The sequence below is a fragment of the Meleagris gallopavo genome, chromosome 1 (assembly GCF_905368555.1).
Source record: "Meleagris gallopavo chromosome 1, MGAL_WU_HG_1.1, whole genome shotgun sequence".
NCBI classification, from domain to species: domain Eukaryota; kingdom Metazoa; phylum Chordata; class Aves; order Galliformes; family Phasianidae; genus Meleagris; species Meleagris gallopavo.
This window is the reverse complement of record NC_139404.1, coordinates 29,920,561-29,944,243: the sequence shown is the minus strand read 5'-3', so window position 1 is coordinate 29,944,243 and position 23,683 is coordinate 29,920,561. Positions and strand designations below refer to the sequence as shown.

Below are 23,683 nucleotides of genomic sequence, written 5' to 3'. Positions count from 1 at the left end.
ATGCATTTCTTGTCTTTAGCATCTCTCTTACCTTCTCAATAGTCACAGGCTAAACTTCCTTCACGTGCTAAGAGATTATGAGGAAAAGCTATGTACTTATTTTTAACAAAACTGTAGTATTTTCCCTCAAACAAATGCTACCATGTAGTGTTTCATATAGAGGAGATGAAAGGAATGCCATGTAACTTCATGTACCATGAATCTGTTCATTGTAGGGAGTTGGACTAGATAACCTTTAACGGTCCCTTCCAACTCAAATGATTCTGTGATTCTGTTATCTCCTTGAGCCGTGGTGTGTATCAATTACTGCACGTTTCTGAAGCAGGGAATACAGGAAATCCTAGACCACTGGATGCAAACAGCACAAACAAACCAAAGACACTAAAAATCTGAAGAAATCCTGCAAAATCTGATTGATAGCTTACACTGGATCATTAAAACTATGAAGATTATTCCAATCAAACAAACCTTTTTCCTCACTCTGTCCATAAATAACAGGTAGTCAAGGGATTTACTGTTTTGTCCAGTTCCTGGCAAGCTGCAATCAATGTTTCTTAAGCTCCTTGAAAAGGAGGCTGCTTTCTGTGCAGTGTTTTCTTGCCTGCTAGCAATTGCTCAGAGGTCATGTTTTGTCCTCAGCCACAGAGGTACATTTCCTGATGATTTCAGTGGCAGCTGCACACCTATTTCTGAGAGAAGGTTTAACAGACAGCACTACTGTTTAGAAATTGCACTTCACTTTCATTAAAAAAGGGAATAAGATAGGTGCAGAGAATACATGAAAACCAGACTTATGGTTTTGAAAGATACAAAGAAGACTGAACATTTTTCAAGCACAAAATCCTCATGCACTGCTGCATGGTGCAGAAAGCACTGACTGAAACCAGTGGAGTGGGCAGAAGAAAGGGCAGGCAGCCACAGCACAGCTGTGAGCTTCACTATTTTGGGTGTAGGGAAAGGTAAGTTACGGGTGAGGCAAGTGTACCTGCCCTTGCTTTGGTTTAGTGCAACCCCTGACACCGAATTTAGATTTGTAGCAGATATGAGTCACTCCCTGGAAGGCACAGTAAAACTGGTACTTAATCCCAGCATGTATTCAAAACTTAAAATATGGATAGATGGAAAATAAACATCTCTTTCCTTTTGTTGACTATCGTGATCTGAGAACTTTGTGCTCTTGCAGGTTTATGAAGCACGGTGCAATACAAAAAGAAACAGGCTTAAAAGTCAAGGATTGAAACATAAGATAATAACTAAACCTTGAATCATATCCTTTGACAGTGGCACATGTATGTGAGGAGCTGAAGTTACCTTGCTGAACAAAGCTGGAAATCTCTGCTGAATAAAAAATGGAAATGGAGTGTGTGAATATTGTCTAATTTATCAGTGTTCAAGGTTACTAATCAGTTGGGAGTTCTTCTAAAGGTCAACAAAGTCCAGTGCGACATCTCAGTGACCTTCGCTGTCATCCACTTTCACTCCCCCCTTCCTCATTTCCCTCCTGTTCAGTCAAGCCACTAATTAGTAGCACGTTTTTCATTTTATTTGAAAAATAAATCTAAGTATTATTAAAAATTTATGTCTAATTTCAAGGCCTAAGTGTCCACCAGACAATACAGTCCATAAAAAATATATATCTTCTATTTCTGTATTTCTGAACAATGCAAGTACATTGTGTTCTTTTAGTGGCCTTTCATTATTGATGCACTGTTTGCTGTAGTAGAATTCAATAACTTCCATAAAAGAATTGTCACCTCTCTGCAGAGTAATTGCCCTAAGTTAATTGACTTACAGATACAAAGGCAGAAATGTCTTCAGTTACAATGCTGAATTCAATGCTGGGGGTGAAACAGGCTGACAGAAAGCAGCAGTGTTGGTAAGCTGTAGAAAAGGGAACTACCTATTCTGCTGCCCACTTGTAGCACTCAAACTGGCTGTGGGCAAGAACAGAGAGCTGGCTGCCTCAGGCCTCCTTATCAGCATGCCTTTGCTCTGTCGTCTATCTTTTCCAGCCCAACTGGCGGAATATGGTCGTTTAGCCATAGCTAAAATGCACTGCTTCTTTCTAGGGTGTGAAGAAGTGGATATTTAGATGGGGAGCACTGTATAGCTGCCCACACTCAGTACCAGCATAGGCTTTCCACAAAGTGGACACAGCAGCAAAAGCTTCAGATACAGGGGTGGATGGGCAGCTCCTGAGCCCTCTCCATGCCCATGGGGAGTCTCACCTGGAGTGGGTGGTTGGTGTGTGTGTTCCAGTGCAGGATGCTCTGGGCAGACTGCACTTGTGGGTCTCCTCTGAATTGCATGAGTCCCTGTGCATCACTCAGCCTGCATGCACTCAGCGCAGCACTCAGCTTGCATGGCTTCCCTCCTTTTCTCAGACAAAAATAGCAGTAGCTTTAATTCAGCTAGTTATTTTTTAATGGTGAGAACTAACTTACAGACAAATGTAGTTTAACTTGTCCCCAAACCAGTTAATAATTTAAGTTCAAAGTCACCAGATAGCTTTTGCCACATATTTAAGGAAATGTTTCAGAGTAATATGAATAGGAAGACTTGAGCAGCTTTGGCATCTGCTGAGTGCACAGCTCATGGAGAAATGGTTGTTCCACAGTGGTCCCACTGTGGTTCCAGAGAGGTCCCACTACAGCTGCATCTTCTGCCTGAACCAGAGCAGCAGTACCACCATGTTCCACATGTTCACAACCCCAGCAAACTCCTCTGTTGCTATTTTAACTACTAATTAAAAATGTAAAATTTCTTGTTGCTTTGGCATGGTGGCCAAATCTCTGCCCTGGGAGGAAAGACAAAGAGCACAGCTGGGTTTCTTACTAAGAAGAAGAGATTTAGAGAGGGCTTGCAAGGAAAAAGACCGTGTTGCAAATCCTGTCCATGTGAATAGTCATTAGTATGTCTAATATATTTCACTTCTGAGTTTTTTTCTTTCTTTTTTTTTTTTTGTTTGTTTTCAAGATTGTCATTCTAATAAAAAAACCAACATTTATGTATATATTTAAATTATCGGTTGTTAACATCACTTACACAACTAGATCTACACTAATCAGTATTTTCTTACTGCCAGTTTGCAGCCTGGAAAATGCCAAAGAGACAATATAACAGATTTTCACCCTTCATTCTACTCATCTGTTCATAGATTGCGTCTCTAATGTGAAACTTTAATTACTTCAAACTGTAAGAATCTATTGATCACATAATTTTTCATCCATAAAAGAGCCAAACTCAATTACTGTTCTTCATCTTAAAATCAGTTTTTATCAGTAATCTCATTTTACTATTTTAGAATCCAAGTATAATTCCTCAGATGTCATTTCAGTATCAGCAAGATTGCTTGGAATCGTAAAAGAAAATTTTTAAGGACTTATTTTAGGACTGAGTCACATTAAAAACCAAAATAAGCAGAACTGCATCAGCACAGCTAGAACATCCATCTAAACAGAACAGCAGAAACAATGACTGACTCAAGTGCAATTTCATGGTGGGGAGGGAATGCAACTTTATTCATTGGGGTGAGGAACAAAACAGAAAACAACCAGCAAAATCACTAATGCCTGCTTGGTCCTCTCCCTGCTCTTAATGACCACTGACCTGACAAAAAAAAAGAGGGATGTAGCTTTTTGCATGGCTGCATTATTACGAGAAAGTCTGCATCTGATGCTGCTTTTGAATATCTCATCTGACTTAGCACGTCAAAGCCCTTTCCTGTTTATTTTCTCGACTACTTTGATAAAAATGAAAACTAAAATATTTAGAGCAATCACAACGTCCAGTTTTCTCCCACAGTTGGTCCCGGCTGCACTGGGTGCCTCCTGCCCCAAGGCCAGGAGCAGCATTCCATCCACGCTCAAACTGACTCCTCTTGAAGGCACGCAAGGCAAGAAATCCCAGTTTCATTGCAAGTCCTGTGGACAGCACTTGGCTGTCAGTGCCTGCAGGACCTGGAGCAGGAACCCTCTGCCCCTGCCTTGCCTGGTCAGGCAGCTGATAAACTGATGTTCAAGCTCATTTAAAGCAGACACTGTGAGAATATGGCCTTATAGACACTGTCAGTAGCAGTGTGAAGGGGTAATGTATCTACAGCTTAAATGATCCCTTTTTAATTAGCCCGCTTGTGCCATTTTAAGTTTCCTCTGGGTAATAATTATGTCTGATGTTCTCTGATGCTCTTGTGAAAAACACAGCAGGAGAAGAAGAAATAATTCAGTTTCTCCACTTGGTAAACTTGAGAGGCTGCTCAGCCGATGCTTCCTTCAAAGGAAAAACAGCTGGAACCCACAGAGCTTGTGGTCCCCCCAGAAGCAGCCCAGCTCAGCAGAAAGGCAGGCCGCACCTAAACTCATCCTGGCTGCCACAGGCAGCTCCTGCCCTCTGGCCCCAGCAGCAAGAGCACTGCCTCTGACACCCTTCTCACAGCAAATTAACTCCTTCACCACACAGCTACTGGGTTGCCTTCTTTTGGCTGCAAACGGTGGGGAAAAGGCAGCAGACTGGGTTGTGTAACTTCATTGCACCCTCACTGCTGCTTTATTCAGAAAATTATACGCTGTTCCCTCTTCTCATCTGTGGGCACAGAGGTGAACTCCTGACAGATCACTTTCAGAACTGGCCTGCCTCAGCACAGTACTGACAGCTCCCATGACAGATCATTTCATTTTGTTATGCTTTCAAACTTTCTTACATTGAATTCATCACTTCTTGTGATGGAGATTGGTTGTGTTGTTTTAAAGGCTTCAGCCAGTGTTAATCATCCTTTTACAAAGCCCAAAATAGACATTTCCACTGTGCATTTCTTGTGCTCACTGGTAGCTGTATGATTAACATCACTGAGTTTGAAAAAATATGGAGGCAAATTTTTACTTTAGCCCTAATTCTGCCAGTTCAAACTCATCTGTATTTTCTATTGCTTAGGGACTTGAGCCAGACTGAGAAAGTTGTTGCTGAAATCCTAATTATCTTTGGTCTTCTTTTTCCTTCTGAATGAGGATTATAGGAAATCAAAGTTCTTTTTTTTTTTTAAAAAAAAAAAAGCAACAAAAAACAAAAAACAACAGAAACAAACCACCACCAAAAACTCAACAAACCAGACAGAAACTTCTTCTAAAATCTGCATCTCAAAAGGTCAATTTACATCCTCATTTCTGCAGATCTACATCCCTCAATCACACCAAACTTTGAAATGCTTCATCAATTTCCAGCAAAGCTACAGATACTCAGACTTTCATAAAACCCGTTTGAGCGACCTTTTTATTTCTCCTGCAGCATGTTTTCATCATTCATGCATCTTTCAAATCATTTTTGTATGCTCCATGTACTTGAATAACTTCCTAGTGGTTAATATCCACTAGCACACAGTTTCTCACCTGTTGCATTTGACATTTTTCAGATGTTAGAATTTAAGATTCATACATAAAATACAGAGAATCATAGAACCACAAGGTTGGAAAGGATCTGTAAGATCATCTAGTCCAACAGTCGCCCCATTACCATGCTACCACAAGCACTAACCCATATCTCATTGCTCCTAATCTAGACACCTCTTGAACACTGCCAGGGACAGCAACTACACCACTTCCCTGGGCAGCCATTCTTATGCTTGACCACTCTGAGAGAAAAAGTTTTTCCTCATGTCTAACCTAAACGTCCCCTGGTACAACCTGTGACCATTTCCTCAGGTCCTGTTTGTTACCTGGAAGAAGAGGCCAAACCCCTCCTCATCACAATCTTCCTTCAGGAAGCTGTAGAGTACCCTTCTCTGAACGTGTTCCAGAGCCTCAGTGTCTTTCTTGTAGTGAGGGGCCCAAAACTCAACACAGTACTCAAGGTGCAGCCTCACCAGTGCTGAGTACAGAGGGATGATCACCTCCCTGCTCCTGCTGGCCACACTATTTCTAATGCAGGCCAGGATGCCTTTGGCCCTCTTGGCCACCTGGGCACACTGTTGGCTCATGTTCAGTTGAGCTTTAACCAACACCCCCAGGTCTGTTTCTTCTTCACAATCATCCAGCCACTCATTCCCAAACCTGTAGCGCTGCATGGGGTTATTGTGGCCAAAGTGCAGGACCCAGCACTTGGCCTTGTTGAATATCATCCCATTCACCTCAGCCCAGCGATCCAGCTTATCTAGATCCCTCTGAAGGGCCTCCCTACCCTCAGGAAGATTGACACCACCTCCCAACTTGGTGTCATCTGCAAACTTACTGAGGGTACACTCAATCCCCTCATCTAGGTCATCAATCAAGATATTAAACAAGATGGGCCCCAGTACCGACCCCTGGGGGACACCACTTGTAACGGGTCGCCAGCTGGACTTAACTCCATTAACCACTATCTGTTGGGCACAGCCCTCTAGCCAGTTCCTTACCCAAAGAAGGGGATACCTGTCTAGGCCACGGGCAACCAGTTTCCCCAGAAGAATACTGTGAGAGACCGTGTCAAAGGCTTTGCTGAAGTCTAGGTAGACTACATCAATAGCCCTTCCCTCATCTACCAGTTTGGTCACCCAGTCATAGAAGGAGATGAGGTTGGTCAAGCACGACCTGCCTTTCATGAACCTGTGCTGGCTGGGCCTGATGCCCTGGATACCATGCATGTGCCATGAGATCTCACCCAAGATGATTTGCTCCATAAATTTCCCTGGTACCGAGGTCAGGCTGACAGACCTGTAGTTCCCCAGATCCTCCTTACAGCCCTTCTTGTAGATGGGAGTCACATTGGCAAGCCTCCAATCCTCTGGGACCTCTCCAGGAGCGCTGGTAGATGGCCGAGAAGGGCTCAGCAATCACCCCCGCCAGCTCCCTCAGCACCCTAGGATGAAGCCCATCCGGTCCCATGGATTTGTGACAGTCCAGATGGAGGAGGAGCTCTCTAACTGTCTCCAACTGAATCACCGGGGGTGTACTCTGTGTAACATCCCAGACTTCCAGATCAGGGCATAAAGTGCCCTGAGGATAACTGATCTGCCTATTAAAGGAAGATGTAAAAAAGGTATTGAGGATCTCAGTCTTCTCCATATCCTCAGTGGTCACATTCTCCACTGCATCAAGTAAAGGATGGAAGTTCTCCCTGGTTCTTCTCTTACTGTCTCTTACATCCACACCTGGTCAGCAGCAGCAGACCTACCTCTCTTCCTACAGAGAGATGAATTTGGCTCAATGCACTTAAGGGTGAAGCTAAAATTGTGTTTTATTAAGCATTTGAAATATTTTCTGTGCTTTATTGCGTTCCAGCATCTTTGCATTGATGCATTGTACAAGTATTTCTGAACAATCAATCAATACAAGGTCAACTGCAGCCATTTTCTGCATGGTGTGAATCAAAACAGACACATGGACGTTAATCGCAATACAGAGAAGCACAGATTTCACTGTAACCAAGATGCTTTTCATGTACAAAACAAAATAGACAGACTGGTTTCAAGTGAATTAGGTAATAAATTTTCTCTCTCAGTTTAGCAAGATCAAGATCAGAGGAAAACATAGATGTGAATTTACAGTGTATTTGCTAAATGCTGTACCTGAAAATCCTGAGAAGGCAGCCACTGAACAGAGCGGATATAGATCAGTCATTAAGGAAAAACTTCAGAATGAAGAAGTGTTCTGGACTGAGGGATTTCTGGCTCTGAGCTTTAAGTGCATGGCATGGCTGATGGAGCACACCTGAGCATGGGGCCAGCTGTGATGGAGGAGCAGCTGATGGATGCTGTCACCTCCTCTCAGCTGTGATGTAAATGAATCCCAGGAAAGTCAGCAGAGACTTTCCCTCGTGGTAGGACCCAGGCCTAAAATATTTATGTACATGCTAAATGAAGAATTCCTATTAACCTTAGATAAGCCCATGCTGTTTGTTTGTTTCTTTGTTTTGTAGGGCCTTTGAGCGCCTACACATCATATCTGGCATGGTTCAAAAACAATCTTCCTCCCATCCCTTTCTCCCCAGGGATGATGTTCAAAGAAGCTAAAAATATACACAGACTGAAAATGACACTGACTTAGCTGGTCTATTTTGTTTTTCTGAGGCACAAAGAATAAAGCCAAATCTGTTTTGAAGCTATTTTGGTCCTGTGAGGGAGCTGGGTATTGGTAGCGTCAAGAATGCTCTAGCTGTGTCCCTTTAGGTGTTGCAGATGAAAGGATCCATTTGATACAGTGCAGCCCCTCAAAGACTGCACGGTTAGGGGCAGCCATGCACAAAATTACGCACACAAAGAAACAGAATGACTTGCATATATGTGACTGTAGCACTGCCTCAGTGAAAAGAGAGGTCTGTTCCGCCTCATTGTGCGCATGGTGCCCCCAATTACGTGTGCAACCTGGTTGCCTATCTTCAATGGCTCAGTAAGAAGATTACTTTCACAGCAGCTCCCTGATAAATGTCTGCTCGCTCATTAACATTGCTGACATTTCCTATGTCTGCTCAGATTTGTAGCCTGAGCTAATCTGTATCTTATTTAGTTCATAGGCTAAAGTTCAAATGGAACAAATTTTGATCCTATTTGTATGACTGTGTATAATTTCCCTCCCTTCTTTCTGGTCACAATAATAGCTTCAAATCCAGAAGAAAAAAAAAACAACAAAACCACGAAAAACAACACCTCAACTCTGAAGCAGTGGAAAGCTCATTTATAGTAATTCTGGAACAAAACTACCTTTTAACTCTGAATATGTATAAATAATTTTGTCAATCACTTTTACCTTTACTTCTGCACAGTAACAATAATTCAAATCTATATTTCTTTCATAATTGGTCTATGTTGCAGTGTTATATATATTCCCATTAAAGCACTAAATATTTTTTTCAATGTATTTAATGAAAATACATATAGAAGATTTTTGAATAATGTGTGTTCTTATAACTGGCAACACTTTTTTATGTGGGATGGCGACATTGTAAGACAAACCAAAGGCTGTGCTTAAATAATGTTATTTGTCATAGCCTGAATCCACAAGGTAGGTGTCAGAAAATGTTCAACCTGAAAAAAAATGAACAGAACTTGGGAATTTTTTTTGCTGAAATATTTTCTTCAACATTGTAATTATCCAGAGAACTGGAATAAATGACGTAAAAGCTTTATTTCAAAGATTTCTTAGGACAAGATGGAGTTACTTGCCTAAATAAAAGCCATACTCAGCCAAGCTGTAACACAGTGGCATATTTCAGTGTCCTTCTAGATGACCCTGAAGTGTAAGTCCTGTCTCTGCTCCCTCTGGGTTTGAGACCGGTTCTTTCTTTCCTTCACTGTGAGAAGAATTGGTGAATGTCAGTGCCACCCCACTGCTACAGCAGTGAAATGCCTGGCAGAGCTCAGGATGTCTCTTCCTCAGCCTGGCCACCACCTCTGCCCCATCACCAAACTAACCATCTGCCTCAAGGTGCCATAGCCTTGAGCATGTACACGTTGGTCTCTTTTTGCCCAGGACTCATGCATTCCTGGGCATCCAGTGGCTTTGAGATATGAGGTGGGTCATATGTCCCCCAAGCCCTGTGGTTTGGGTGTTCACATTTTCCTTGGTTAGAGGCTTAGAAAACTGAGCACTACAAACCGAGGGCCCAATGACAAGAGGCCATCAGCATGCTCACACAGATTTATAGATAATCAAACTACAGAATGACAGTTGATCATGAACTTATCCAGTTCATTTACCGACCACTCAATCTTTTTGAAAATATTGCTTTGCCGAAAAGAACAAGCATTTAATGAACGACTTTAATAATAATAAAAAGATCCACATGGGATGCAATTTCAGTGTCATTTTTAACGTAGTAAATAACTTTTATTCACTGGAGTGCACAGTCCTTTGTTAACATCCATGAGAACTCAAAAATGTCATATTAGTCACTGGAGAACTCCCGTTTTATTCCCCATCTACTCTGGAAGCAAATATAGAATTACAAGGGAAGCATTAATAAAAAATTGAGTGTAAGGGCTGCAAGGACTGATACAAAGTGCGTTTGATAGTATGCATCAAGATGTAGCAGGACAAAAAATTCCATACAATTCATGCTTAATGCACTGTGTTGGTTTTTGTTTTGTTTTGTTTTGTTTTATTTCAGTTTTTTTTTTTCCCCCCAAAAAGAACAATGTATTTTAAACTAGAGCTAAATTTGTCTCCATAAATAATAAAGTAGTGGAAAGCATTACATCAGCACAGATGTTCAGAGCCGGTGGCATCCTAGTGGCTTGATTACCTCAGTAGATTCCTTTCCAGATTTACTTAACAATAGATTTAGGTGATAGGTGACAGGTAAGGAAGTTGACCCTTCCCTTCTGATCACAACTAATTTTCACTAACATGGAAGATTTAGAATGAGTGAGCATGAATTCACCCAGACAGTCCTAATGACCAAGAATAGAATCAGAAGAACTTCCTCTACTTCAGTGGTAGTGATCAAATTCAGTGTGAAGAGATCTTTTTCTCTTTAAAGGTCACTAATGGAACAGAAATTGATGCAAAAGCTCAGCCTGGGTATTTTTCTTATTCCTTTTTCCTTTTCCCTGTTCCTTCTTTGTGCGTTCCAGGGAGGTTTCTGGCACTGTATACATGATGATTTCATTCGTGCTTGTGTTGCTGTCATATTCTCTGACCATTAAAATCAAACAAAACCAAACAAGACATCAAGAAATATCCAGCAATGTGGAAAAGCCAGTAGGATTGTTAAAAAATGAATAAACAGACTAGACATTGCATGCACGAGAGGCAATTTACACTATCGTGTCTTCATAAGCAAAAGTGGCTGGTTTTCCATGTAGTGGCATGCTTTTGAGCCTCTTTCTTGTCTCCCAATTATATGCTTGTCAAAGTTAGAGCCAGAAGGTCGTAACCGCTTTGCTCTCTTCACTATATAAATCACCCAGCCAAAACTACCATTTCTTAGTGCATTTCAATTATTTATGACCCCAAACCTAGTTGAACAAATATGCTCCTAGGCTAGAATCTAAAGGCTAAAAGAAGAAAAAAGTCGGCATCACAAATCAGTAGCAGCGGGCAACATCAGATTGGGGAATACAAGCTCCCTAAATAGCGAGAAATCTTCCTGGCGTGCCTTCATTGGGTCAAAGGTTATGGGAGCTGCAAGACATTGGGGTTTCTCTACACTGTTTGAAGTGTTCATTTGAAACCACACTGTCCTGATATGTTTTTTAATATACTGCTTGGATATGCAGCTGAGACACACACACAAACGTATGCTCACATCTGAAACAAACAGACTGGATCCCTCATCTCAGCCAACTCCAGAACTTAGTCAACACAGGCCAGACAGACCTGCACCTAGGGGCATAACTGGAAGTGGAGTTTGGTGAGAAGCTGGGACAGGCAGTGCTCATCAGTTGCGGGCATGGCTGCACAGGTTTTGGTTATGCCAAGCAGCTCATTTCCCCCATCTGTGGTGTTCTGTGTATGTGTGTGGGGACTGTCTTTGTCAAGTAACCTAACACCCCTTACCATCTCCACACTGGCACTGACATTAACTAGATGATGTTCTGGTGACTGTTGGCTTAGAGGGAGGTTCAGTCTGATCTCATATGGTTACGGTGGCTACCTGCCACAGGGGAGTCTGCAGAAAAGAGCTCTCGTAAGATTTCAGTTGTAATAAACTGTATTGACAAGCAACAGCACTGAAAATCAGCCAGAATTTCATATTGATAAAATGAATATTTGAAGCAAAATGGAAATGTTTCAGGACAAAGATACTGCTAAGCTTGTTGACACAGACTCCAGCTCTGAGTTGTAAGTTAGGGTCCTGGTCATTTCCCCTGTGAGATGCCTCAATACACAGACCTCAGCATGTCTGAAAACAAGGCTGATCTATGAGGATGCCAAAGGGGTGGTTCCCACATTTGAATTCTTGCTTTGAAAGATCCAAGGAGATGCTTGTAGCAACACAACCACGTTTTCCTCAGCATTCCCAACAAAGCTTTTCACAGCTTGCAGGGCTGGGGTGGGCAGCTTCACCTGGGCTTGCACCCTCTCCTGTGGCTAGTGCTTCTGGTGTGTTGACCATCTCATTGCTACTGCTACCCACAATTGAAACAGAACAGTCTATACACTTATTTAAATGAAGAGAAGCTGAGAGGCTATTTGAAGTAACATTGGTCAGCGGAACAGATGCTTGCAATACGAGTGCTGGTCCCTCATTGGAAGACTTCCTAGTGGACACCAAAACTCTCTGGGGCTCTTTGATTTAGTTAGAAAGTCTTGAACTACTATGTCTCTCTAGCAGGGACAAAATAATGCAAACTTTCTACCGAGGCCAAATACTGTAGGCAGGTTATGGCTTTCTCATTCCCACTGATGTTTCTAAATCTTCAGACTTCTCCTCTTTGACTCATGTAGACTTTGAGTGGAAAGAATTAGAGACTGTATACCGTGTTTTTCATTTCTCACAAGTACTTACCTGTACTCTTGACTATCTCGTAGTTTCTTAATTAGAATTTTTCCATCAAGATTTCAATTTCTGTACGATTTGCTAGATAATAGATCGTTTTGGGTTCTTAGATTGATAATTTCACATATACTGGATGAATATGGATTCAATACATTTCCTTGAAAAGAGTGGTAACCATTGTTCTAATTTAATGGAGTGATTCTGAAAAAAATTGCAAATTCAGGTCTTATTTTTTAAAAAGAAAATATTTCCTTTCAGTTAACGTATTATTTGTAACATGGAAAACTACAGTAAGTAAGCCAGTTCCTAGTTGTGTTGGTTCCCACCAGAAACAACTCTAGCAGTCATTGTTCTATATTTCTTTGGTCAATAACAGAATTAGGTTGCATTTGGTAAATAGAAAGATATGTGATAGCGAAAGTTTTCCAACATCTTTACTTCGAGCATAATAAACAGTGCTGCTTGCTAGCTTTGTGGCTTCTCAAAGTTTCTGATTGTTTGCTATAAGAAAAAATCAATATCTTATTTCTCACATCAGCCAGATAGATAGGCCAGTTGAAGGCTTCAGCCACAGCTTTGTGCAATTCTGACAGGGAAAAAACATGTTTTCCCTACTTCAAGTTCTACTGTTTACAAGCAGCTATTGACAGCTTTGCAGTACTTTCTGTGGGTAAGATCTATCACAGTAAAGCTTTAAACTCATGCTGGCTCTGCTGCATTTCTTACAGACCTCCTTCTCCAAACCTGCCAAGCAGAGTTATAAATTCTTAAAGTGGTTCTTACTTTTGATTGTGCTCACTAAATGTGGAGAATAGCCATGGAATAAAAGAGGAGTTCCAAATTTACAGTCAGTCTGACTTATGCTGATCCTCACAAAAAAAGGTGTTTGGCTTACAGAAACCTGGCAACTACACTTTCATACCCTTTGAAGAAATTAGTTTTCCTGTATGGCTGTATGGCACAGCTCTTTATATCTGTTGCAGAACAAGTTGGTTGAAAATCAACTGACAGTAGAAATGGCATTTTTTTTCAGCTCTGTGAATACCCTGGAAGATGTTAAAATAACAGATAATTTTTAATACCAATATCGGTAAAAATAAAATAACTTCAAAGTTACAAGAGAGATGAAAAAAAGTTACTTTTTGCAACTCACTCACTAATAAAATTAAAAACATTATTAGTGAAAGCATTGATTGCCTATTTATATGCACAATATATCACAATCACATCCAGAAAAAAAAGATTATTAAAACATAATTAAAACTTGTGATTGCCAAGTGAATCATTCATTATATGGGAATGCCAAATAAGAATTATCCATTTAGTTCTGGTTGGAGATCCCACTTATAGTGCTTATTGCACATTATTTTTTTCCCAGACACCTCTTGGCGAAAAGATGCTGAATTAATTTGCCTGATTCATGCTTTCTAGTAAAACCTCTGTATTAAAAGGGCTGAGTTTATGAAGAGTCATTTTCATAGCTATATCACTGCCTATAACGTGGTGGTGGAGTTGGCTTCAAGAAAGCTAGCAATAGCATTTAGTGCATCCAAAGCACTTGGCTTTCAGTAGGGCCTATTTCCTCAGTAATACAAGAAATTTAAAATTAAAATGCAGGTATTCCATTTTCCGCATGTCACCGTGAGGAGAGCTAGAGGCAGCTCAACTCACAAAGGGAATTTGTGTGCAAATGCAGGCCCTTCATATGCAGGTAGAGAGCAGTGGAATACTAACAAGATACGTGCTACGTTTTCGTATTTAATCCTTTTAAAGTTCAAGCCAGTCCTAGTTCAATGATGAACCCTAAAGCTTAACCTTGGTCTCCTTTTTGCTTTGTCACATCAAATTCCTTCAGGCCTCAGGGTCTCTAGGGAACCAGAGTGACAGTGGGCCAGGAATGTCCCTTCAGAGATGGGGCATCCACGTGCAGCCTGTGCCAGTGCCTCACCACTCTGAGTAAATACTCCCTCCTAACGTATAATCAAAATCTCCCCTTTTTTACTTATGTCCTTCCGAAAGTAATGCCTTCTATTCATTCTGATGGAAACTAAAACAGATGCAATAACACTATTTGATAGAGAAAATTCTCAGCTACAAAACTCTATTTTTCAGTCACAACCATTAGCTGTGCATTTTGGCCAGCGATGAACATGTCTTGTATTTCACATTGCTGTGTCCACTGCAGGAACACATCACCCACTGCCTCACTGTGCTCACATCCACAAGTAGGTCTCTGTAAACATTCAGGAACTGTTGATGAATGTCAGTGAGTGCCATTTTTTCCACATGGAGTATTCACTGACACACCTTTGCTTCATCCGCACTTCCATGTCAGACTCTATTCTGTCACACTGCCCCTCTTCTGCCATCTGTCATACAGCTACAACTGGATTGGAATATTGGTGGGAAGGTTCAACCTCTACTTCTATACCACCAGCATCTGCCTCTGGTGGTGTTCGATGATATAATAAAATAGGAGGCATTATTTTCAGAGCAGCTCTCATAGTTTAAAACCATTTCCTGTTGTCCAATCACTATCAGACCGTGCAAAAGATAGGTCTCCCTCCTATTTATAAGCTCTCTTTAAGTACTGGAAGGCTGCAATGAGGTCTCCCTGGAGCCTTCTCTTCTCCTGGCTGAACAAGGCCAGTGCCCTCAACTGTCCTTTATATGAGAAATGCAAGTCATTATCAATGATTTCTCCAAGTCTATACACCTATCTGGGATTGCCCTGACACAAGCACAACCTCATTAGGTTCACAAATACAACACTAAAAGCTCAAGGACTTGGTCCTCCATAAAACCAGGAGGTAGCTCAAACTCACATGGCTACATCCATATGAGTCTCACAGAAATAAAACAAGGAGGAAATAATGACACAGTTCTCCCTGAAGTCTGTATAAACATATGAAGGGTAACGGGTCTGCAGAAAGTTTGTTAAATGAATGAAAGGAAGCTGTGAGTTCAGTTTGAAAAATTAAATGTATTGAGGCATTGATATATTTTTTCTTTCCATTTGTGATTTCTGAAGTGCAGCAGATTCAGACAAAAAGTTCTATTTTGGCTGATACCAGTTGAAAGCTCAAAATCAATGACACCACGCATCAACATAAGCTGAGAGAATATAATGTTCTCTATTGTACCTGCTGAAGTTTGCATTTGTTAAAGGTGCTTTTATTAAAAGAGCTATGCTGTTCTTCTGGAAATGGAATTTAAAGATCATTTTGTCAGAGAGGTCACTCGATGTGAAGCAACAACATTTACACAACTTTTAGCTGATCTTAGTTCAAGACAGAAAATAGAGTTAAAGAAGGAGAACAAACTATGTCTTAAAAGCAGTTCTTCCTCCTTAACTGACTGATAGCAGGCTCAAATTGTATTTAAAATTCTCAGGGGATATACAGATTGAGATGAAATACTGGTTTGGTATAATGGTAGTATCATAGCTATAAGCAAATTTTGTAATGCATAAATCAGTGCCTGAGCACCAAACCATGGAAGTTTAGCATTTGATTCATAAATTATCATGGATAATATTTTTTTACTTGATGATATATCTTGACTCATGCAAGTAGCTGGAAGTTATTTTTTCCACCTATAACCAAGCAGGTTGTCCATGATGCGTGACTGCTGAAAATTACCAAGTGTTAGCAAGAAAAAAAGGATATTTATGTTATTGGTAATTCTGTAACCCATTGAAAAACTGTTCCTTCTCACTACAACCCAGGATACTGAACAATTCCTCTCCAAAGAGTTTATTTTTTAACAGAGCAACACAAGGAGAAGCTCACAGAACAAGATACAGCAGCCAAGAACTGAGAACAACAGTCTGCAGTCAGCATGTAAATTCAATACTTTTTCCTTCAAAAAAAAAGAAAACAGGAAAGCAACAACAACAACAAAAATGAAAACACTGCAAGAAAGAGTGAGGTACAGGGGCTATGAAGGAGAATCCTAACTGCACTGAAGCAAGTGAGTAGTTGGCATGTAGGAGGAGAGGATTAAAGTTCAAAGTTCTGCTGTGGCTTGTTTCCTAAACTGTTTGCTGTCTTGACCAGCTACTAATACTCAGTATTTCTCATAGTGTGCCCAGATCCTCAGCTTGCAGCTGAGAACACTGCCCCTGGAATCACATTCTGTGGAGCAGGTGCCAATGCTTTCTCTTGGCTCACAGCTTGTTGGTGGTTCAGACACCTGTCTGCTGGCATCAGCAGTGGAAGTGATCCCCACTGCAACCCTTGCTCTGGTTGTGTTCATCCCTGCTCCCCTGGCTGAAGAACCCTCCATTCTCCCATGCTGCATTCTTTTTTTTCCTTTCCCAAATCAATGCAGACCAGAATATTCTGCACTCATTTGTTCCAAGTGTCCAACAGAACCTGAGGACTACACTAGCCAGCCAGTGTTCTATGTTGTTGTTACTGTTGTTATTTTTTGTTGATGATGTTTTTGGCAGCAGCTCCAGTGGCCTGGAATTACTCTCATGTGACAAAGAGATTTTCAGGATTGAGCTTCACCTCAATCCCTTGCCTTTAGCCATACTCACCAAGGGCTCCTGCACTACAGTAAGAACTTGCCAAGCATCCTGTTTAGGCGAACAAGAGTTGTTTGCCTCAGCCAAACTGCTCAGAAGAATGGTGTAATGGCTACTCACCTGTTCTTCAGATCTTACTGGTAATTGCTATAGTCCTCTGGCCACCACTTACGTTTGCAATATCAATCTTGAATTACAGTTTATCTACTGCATCACCAATACTGATCCTAAATGTATAATTGGCTGCTTGCAGTTAGGGTGGTACTGCTAATAAATGGATGTCAAATTCCCTTCAGTTTGATGTAGCCTGGGCAGCCGAGCTCTCTGCTGCTAGGATCCCAACATCCATTTCTTCTGTTATAACCTCACAAACCACAGCACTGCAGGGAATTTTGGGTGAGATGATCTCCCAGTCCAACCTTATGGTTCCTACAGCACTGATTCCCACTTTTCCCATATGACAGCAGTGAAAGCAATTAACCTTGTGCTGCCTGAGGTCAAGGTGTATCCAGTTGGCTCCAGCATATGTGGCCAACTGGTTCTGAACCTCAGCAGTACCCTTGTGGACCCTGTTGTGAAAATGGAGCTCATGGGAAGGGGTTACCTGAAGTGGCCGGAGGGTAATCCAGAACTGGACTATGAAGAGATCATAGTTTGCACCAACAAAGCTGTCTACATCTCCAAAGCAAAGAAGTTCCACATAGCAGGTAAGATGCTGGAATGAGGTGCCACTGCAACAGCAACCTATTGCTGGGCTAGAGCACTTCCTCTGCCTGTGGAAAGAATTTTGCCAGTAGTTCTGCCAAGTGTTTTGCTTCTATCCTGTGGCATTCTCCTTTTCACTATGTCATATATGGCAACTGGTGCTGAGAAATGAACAGAAATATTCTAGTATGGAAAGTAGCATGTGAGAGTGTCAGCACTCAGCACTCTTCTGGTAGCTCTATTTGTGAACATCTGTTGCACGGACAGCCATTGCATGCTGTCTAGCTGCAGGTACGAAATCTTTAGTCACAAGTATATCACTGAAGCACTCTTTGCTCATCTGAAATGCTTACTTTTCATGTGCCAGAACGTATAAATTAAGTATAAAAGTGTTATATTTGCAACTGTAGGGAAAGCATTTTTTAGTGTTACTGCTGTATCCTTACTGAAAAGCAAGAAACAAACAAAGAGACATACACTGAAAACACTGCACAAATGTGAAACACAGAATGGCTTAGGTTGGAAGGGACCTCTGGAGGTCTTGTCCAGCTCTCCTGCTCTAAGAGGCATGCCCAGAGCAGGGCACCCCTTAGGTATCATACACTGTAACATGCACACTTGTAAATGCAGAGCTAATGATTAAACAGTACATGTTTATTAAATAGAGTTAAGTCAGTGGGATGTTATAATGACCACCAAAGACAGTCTTCTTTAAAGATGCGTGTGTTATTTCAGGATACATCTACAGTAAATGGAAGTCTCCTAGGAGGAGGGTTTCCTCTTCTCAGCCTCTCTTTCTTCAGGTCTATTGGGAGTCCTGAGGATTTAGTCAACAGATAATTGGCTAAAGTTCATTGTGCTGGAATAGTTTAGAAATTAGGTTAGACTGCACCTATGCTCTGAAGCTGTTTATTTGAGCTATGACCTGCAGTGATCAGGCTTCATTTCCTTTCAGACCCGAAGGCTCTACTTCATACTAAAGATCATTTTCCCCTTACACATGCCTTTGACTCTTAGCTTGACCTCCTGCAGCATGCTGTCTCTTCCTATGGGCTACCAGATGTTACAGGTCTGACAGGAAAGACAGAAAGTGACTAAGTGTAGGAAAAATCATTTTTGCTATTAGAAGAACAAGTATCTGTAATGCGTCTCAGTTCTGTATCTCCTCAGCTGAAGTTGAAATATGGGTTACTTAAATATACTCTTAAATCCACATTTTGTCACCTGTATGTGTGTTCCTTTTATCAGAAGAGCTGAGCATTCACATCCACCATAACTTGCCAAAGCAGTACAGTTAAATAACAGATTATTCCTACTGTAGCTGAGTCTTTCTGCTCCTTTTCCCAGCACTGATTGCATCTCTACAGAAGTGCTCTAACAAGTCCAAGAAAGCCATTTGAAAACATGAAAGAAGATACAGACCTGACCCTTCTTACTCTGAATACTCAGTGCTCCCCACTGATGTTGGCATAGGAGGAATGTACATTTGAACAGATTGCTGCCTGTGTCAGCTTTCAACACTTAGCTGCTAATACGGTCTTCATAGCATGTTACTGCCTGGTATTTGATCTTACCACATATCCACCTTGGGTCACAGCTGATGTCTGTGTAAGAATTGCATGTACATGGCTTCTGGTGCATACTGATATATTTCCTTTTAACCTTGGTAAACCTCATCACCATTTCATGGAACTCAGTATAGTCTCGTGAGATAATGACTATTTAAGAATTGAATACTGGTGATTGTCAAATCTGACTGGTAACAGTGCTAGGATAATTAGATCCAGAAAAGAAAAAGATGTTTTGGTGCTACCAAGGCTCAGCACCAACAGAATCCCTGAGTCAGAGCAAACAGAAGCCAGGAGCTCAGCAAACAATTTGAAGGTCTTTAAGCAATGCTGTGCATGGTCTCACCTCAGGAAATCTCTTCTGCCCTTCATAAGAAAGTCATCCCTCTGGTCATTCCTACCAGTAGCAAACTCACACCTACCCCACAGCCACAACCATTGCCTTTTGCAGTAAACACAAGAGTCACAGTGTGACTGAAATTTCCAGGTTTTGCTGAAGACCAAGATGCATAATGTCTCTGGGTGCCTTCAGGAGTTGGCTCTTGGGAGTCATTCCCATCTCTACAGCTGTCAGGAAAGCTATAACACTCATGTGGTTTCAGGGGAATAAGTTTTGGAGCCCACATGGATGGCAGTTTCTCCTGTGCAGTGGGGTTCATGCCTATCAGACATGGGTAGCTCGGGGAAGGGGAGCATATGTTTACTTCCCAGGGGAATTCAGAGACATTGGAATATCAGGTTCCTACAAACTATCAGGAATTTCTTATATTGCATCTATCTAAGAGGTTGATGAATTTCAGATTCCTCCATCTCAGATTGTTCTTTAGGCATTTTTTTCCTTTTGAATTACAAGACGATTGAAAGAGCTGTTATGCCATGTGGCAAAAAAAAACCCTGCTGTTAGGAAACAATACCCAGACTCTTCTGTCAAAAATATCCAATTGAGATTATTAAAACATAACGCATTGTTGAATTCATTGCAAAAAGATGCAGAAACAGGACAAAACTTTAGCAGTCTCTCATTCCCTACTACTATTGTTCAAAGTGAAGTTTTGGCACAAACTGTTAGGAAGAATGAAAGTGTTCATCTGGACAATAAAGCTGACAGCACCTTTCGATGAAGCAAAGAGTCAAGAGCTGCTCTTATCAGGTCAAAAGGGGCTAAACATATGCTTACATAGTTGGGACAGTCTTGTCTTAAAGTCAGTGGGACCTATACAAAGCTGAATTTCATTAAGATGGAGAGGCACAGATGCAAAGACTTTAGAAGGAATTGATTGTAATATTCCTGTCTAACAGTTGGGCAAGGAAGGTGTCCGATATTATTTCTATTGTGAGTGAGTCTTTCACAAAGGTGAAACACAAGTTCGGATCACATTCCCATGTGCTGCAGACAAAAATAAAAGAAAAAATGGGAGTTATTTCACTCTCTTATTATTATTTCACAGACCATTACTGCTTTTTGCAGTTAAAAGTGCACGTCAGTCTATCTTGCTTCTAAACGATTAGCTACAAGTTGCAGGTTCATGACTGTGAGTCAGGATGGGGCAGATGAGCAGTTCTCAAGTCTGCTTTGCCCATACATCCAGCAGCCGACCTGCAGAGGCAGCGCACAGTTCACTCATAAAATTTTGTGTGAAATACCAGCTGGTAAGGTAAGGTAAGGTAACATCACCTTAATTTCTGGAAGAAATGTCAAGGTTTCTGGAAGGTACAAACATCCTAAATGTTTAAGAAGTTTCTGACAAGAGCATATTGCTTGGCTTTCAGACAGCTGCCTGGATTCTGGGATCCACACCTTTGATTTCCACTTCAGCTTTCCTCCAGAGGCTCCCTCCACATTCATAAAGCTGGCTGCATCTTCTATTTCATGAAAGGGATTTGCTGCAGCCACAGTACTGTCTTAACTAAAGAGTGGAGATATTTCTGTTGCAAAGAATCAGTGGTGAGCACATGGGACATGCAAAAGACAAGATAAGGGGAACCAACTATCTGAGCTCAGGACTGTTGTGATCCTGTGCTTTACATGCCCACTACTGAGTTTTCACTAACTTTCAGCACTCAGTTTTTCTCCTAATTTAACATTAAAACAACACCTTCAATATGTTTTACCATTGTTGTCCTGGAACTTTTGCCCATATACAAAGATATTTTTTACATAGTGTACAAAGAGCATTGTAAGAACTCAAGAATGTTATGCAAGGAGCACTTTGAGATCCAGAATGGTAATTGAGGGAGTTTATTTTCTTGCTTTAAAGTCTAAGTTTTGGGCAAGCTTTATGAAATAGGAGGTCCTCTTTTCAGCCATGCCACTTGTGGTGTAGTGAGGAAGACTGTCCTCTGGGTGAAAGGCAGGGCCTGGTGGAGGTATGAGCAGCTTCAGATGTTCCTTCACAACTTTGGACATGCGGTTTCTGGGGAACACCACGTGTCCAGCAGCAATAGTTCACTGTGCTTTGCCTTCCCACTCATTCTCCCCATGCAGGCTCTCTTGGTGGTAGAAGCTAGGATTGATGTCGTTTACCTCTGCTGCTTCATCCAAGGCTCTGTGATACTCTGCATCTCCCTGAAGAAAAATGTATTTTTCCCTGGTGAAACTACTGTCTTCACAACAGATATTGCCAACATGCAATTACATTAGGAAGGTAGTTTTTGCTGTATGCTGCATTGTCCTGTACAGGAGCTTCAGCAACAGTGGAGATCAGTATTCCTTGGAAGATCAAAATGAAGTGACAAGGTTGGAGTGCCAGTCAGGCACAGCCCCCTTTGATACCATGAGAGTCACCAGTGCACTGGTTCTGCCAAAAACATTACCTGTCACCAATGCCCTGAGAGGAAATAACATCATGGCATTCAAGTATGAGCTGGTAGGAACCTCTAACCTTCCCTATGCCACATCAAACATCTTGGGCAAGGAGCCTATCATCATAGCAGCCATACCAGAGCATTTGTGAGCAGAGCATCATGATTCTGAATGAAAATCAAGGTTAGCCTTCACAGAGACATTTACGAGAATGATCTAGGAGCAATTGGATGTAAGGAATAAAGGATATTTTTTGTTCTTCAAGATCTGTGCATATTATCTCTCTGCTTTCACAAGAGGAGACTGTGGTTGCAGAGGTGCTCTGGTGATTTCCAAAACAAGAGGGTAAAACTAGCCAAGATCAGGAAGGCACATGAAGGGAGCCTGTGGTCCTGTTGAAGTCAAATCTGATGGCTAAGGAAGAGTAGGAGACTCAACAGTGCCTTAGATACTTTGCAGGCTCAGAAGGTGGCCATGCTCCAGTCCATGAGATAAAAGCCCACCCTAGTCTTATCTAGAGGTATGGTTAGAGTAGAGAACAAGCTGTTTGAAAATCAGCTTTGAGATAAGGCAAATGCTGGGCAGAGACAAGGAGCAGGCAGACTGCTTGTCACAAGGGGACCAGTGGGAGATAACTTCTGCTGCCAGAATGGCTGGGTGGGCAGCTGGGTGATCCTGGGGACAAGGGAGTAGCCGGGCCACACGGAGCATGTGAGACATAGGGCAGCTGAAGGCAGGACAAGGGCGGTACCCATTCAACTAGGAAAGGCTTTTCCAAGATTTCATGAGGCAACAAAGCTGGTCAGGAGGGAGGGACTGAAGCTCAGTATGTGACTGGATAATCATTATAGGAAGACTAAGTCCTTCAAAGACTGTTGCCTTAGGGCTTCCTTCACACAGTGAATAGTGAAGGAAGGTTATGGGTACGTACAGCAGGATAGAACCTGGCAAGTATGAGTGTGTCATGCCTCCTGCTGCCCTTTTTTCTTAGTCTGCTTTGGGACCCATCACCCACCACAGCAGGATCAACACAAACCACATCCACTCAATGTGTGACCCTGGGCATGGATGCTGCTGGAAGGATGTTCCTCCATCAGCTTCAGGTGACACCATGGACCAGTGGTCATGCTGCCACGCAGAGGGACCTGCACAGGCTGCAGAAATAGGCATTCCCAGGGACATGGTGTGTGTAGTCCATGCTAAAATTTTGTGTGTATGTGTCTGTGTGGGTGAAAGGGTTTGGGGATTAGAAGGGTGCTTAGGCATTTGTTGGTGTTTGTTGGCATTTTTGTCTAGTGCCTAGTATTGTGGTTTATCTGCTGTATTGCTGATACTGTGCCTGAATGTATAGTTCACTGATTGCTGGTTAATTAGGCATTGCTAATTGAATAAATCACCCTGATTCTGATGTGATTTACACAATATGAACTGAGAGCTGCTTCTTCAGAGTACGCTGATGCCATATCATGCCCCAGCAGGTGCTCTGCAGGCTCCCAGCATGTCCCCAGGCTCTCAAGAAGGCGGGCTTGGGGCTCCAGTGTCCTCTGACAAAACCTCAGTCCTACAGCAGACCTCTTGCGGCAGCCTCCTGCCAGGACTCACCCATCTTTAGCCAGAGCCCAGATCTTCCCTGGTCTCCAAACCAAACCAGCGTTTCACACTCCACCTGCC

The 23,683-nt window shown here is 41.9% G+C and overlaps 1 protein-coding gene across 1 annotated transcript; it reads left to right on the top strand.

Annotated features, from left to right (window-relative positions):
* Positions 1 to 17,393: 17,393 nt before the first annotated feature.
* ARRDC5 (arrestin domain containing 5) lies at positions 17,394 to 22,163 on the top strand. Its single transcript, XM_085216902.1, is given in 5 exon segments — positions 17,394 to 17,643; positions 20,980 to 21,051; positions 21,054 to 21,104; positions 21,498 to 21,837; positions 21,839 to 22,163. Coding segments are annotated over 5 exon segments (1,038 nt in total).
* Positions 22,164 to 23,683: the final 1,520 nt, after the last annotated feature.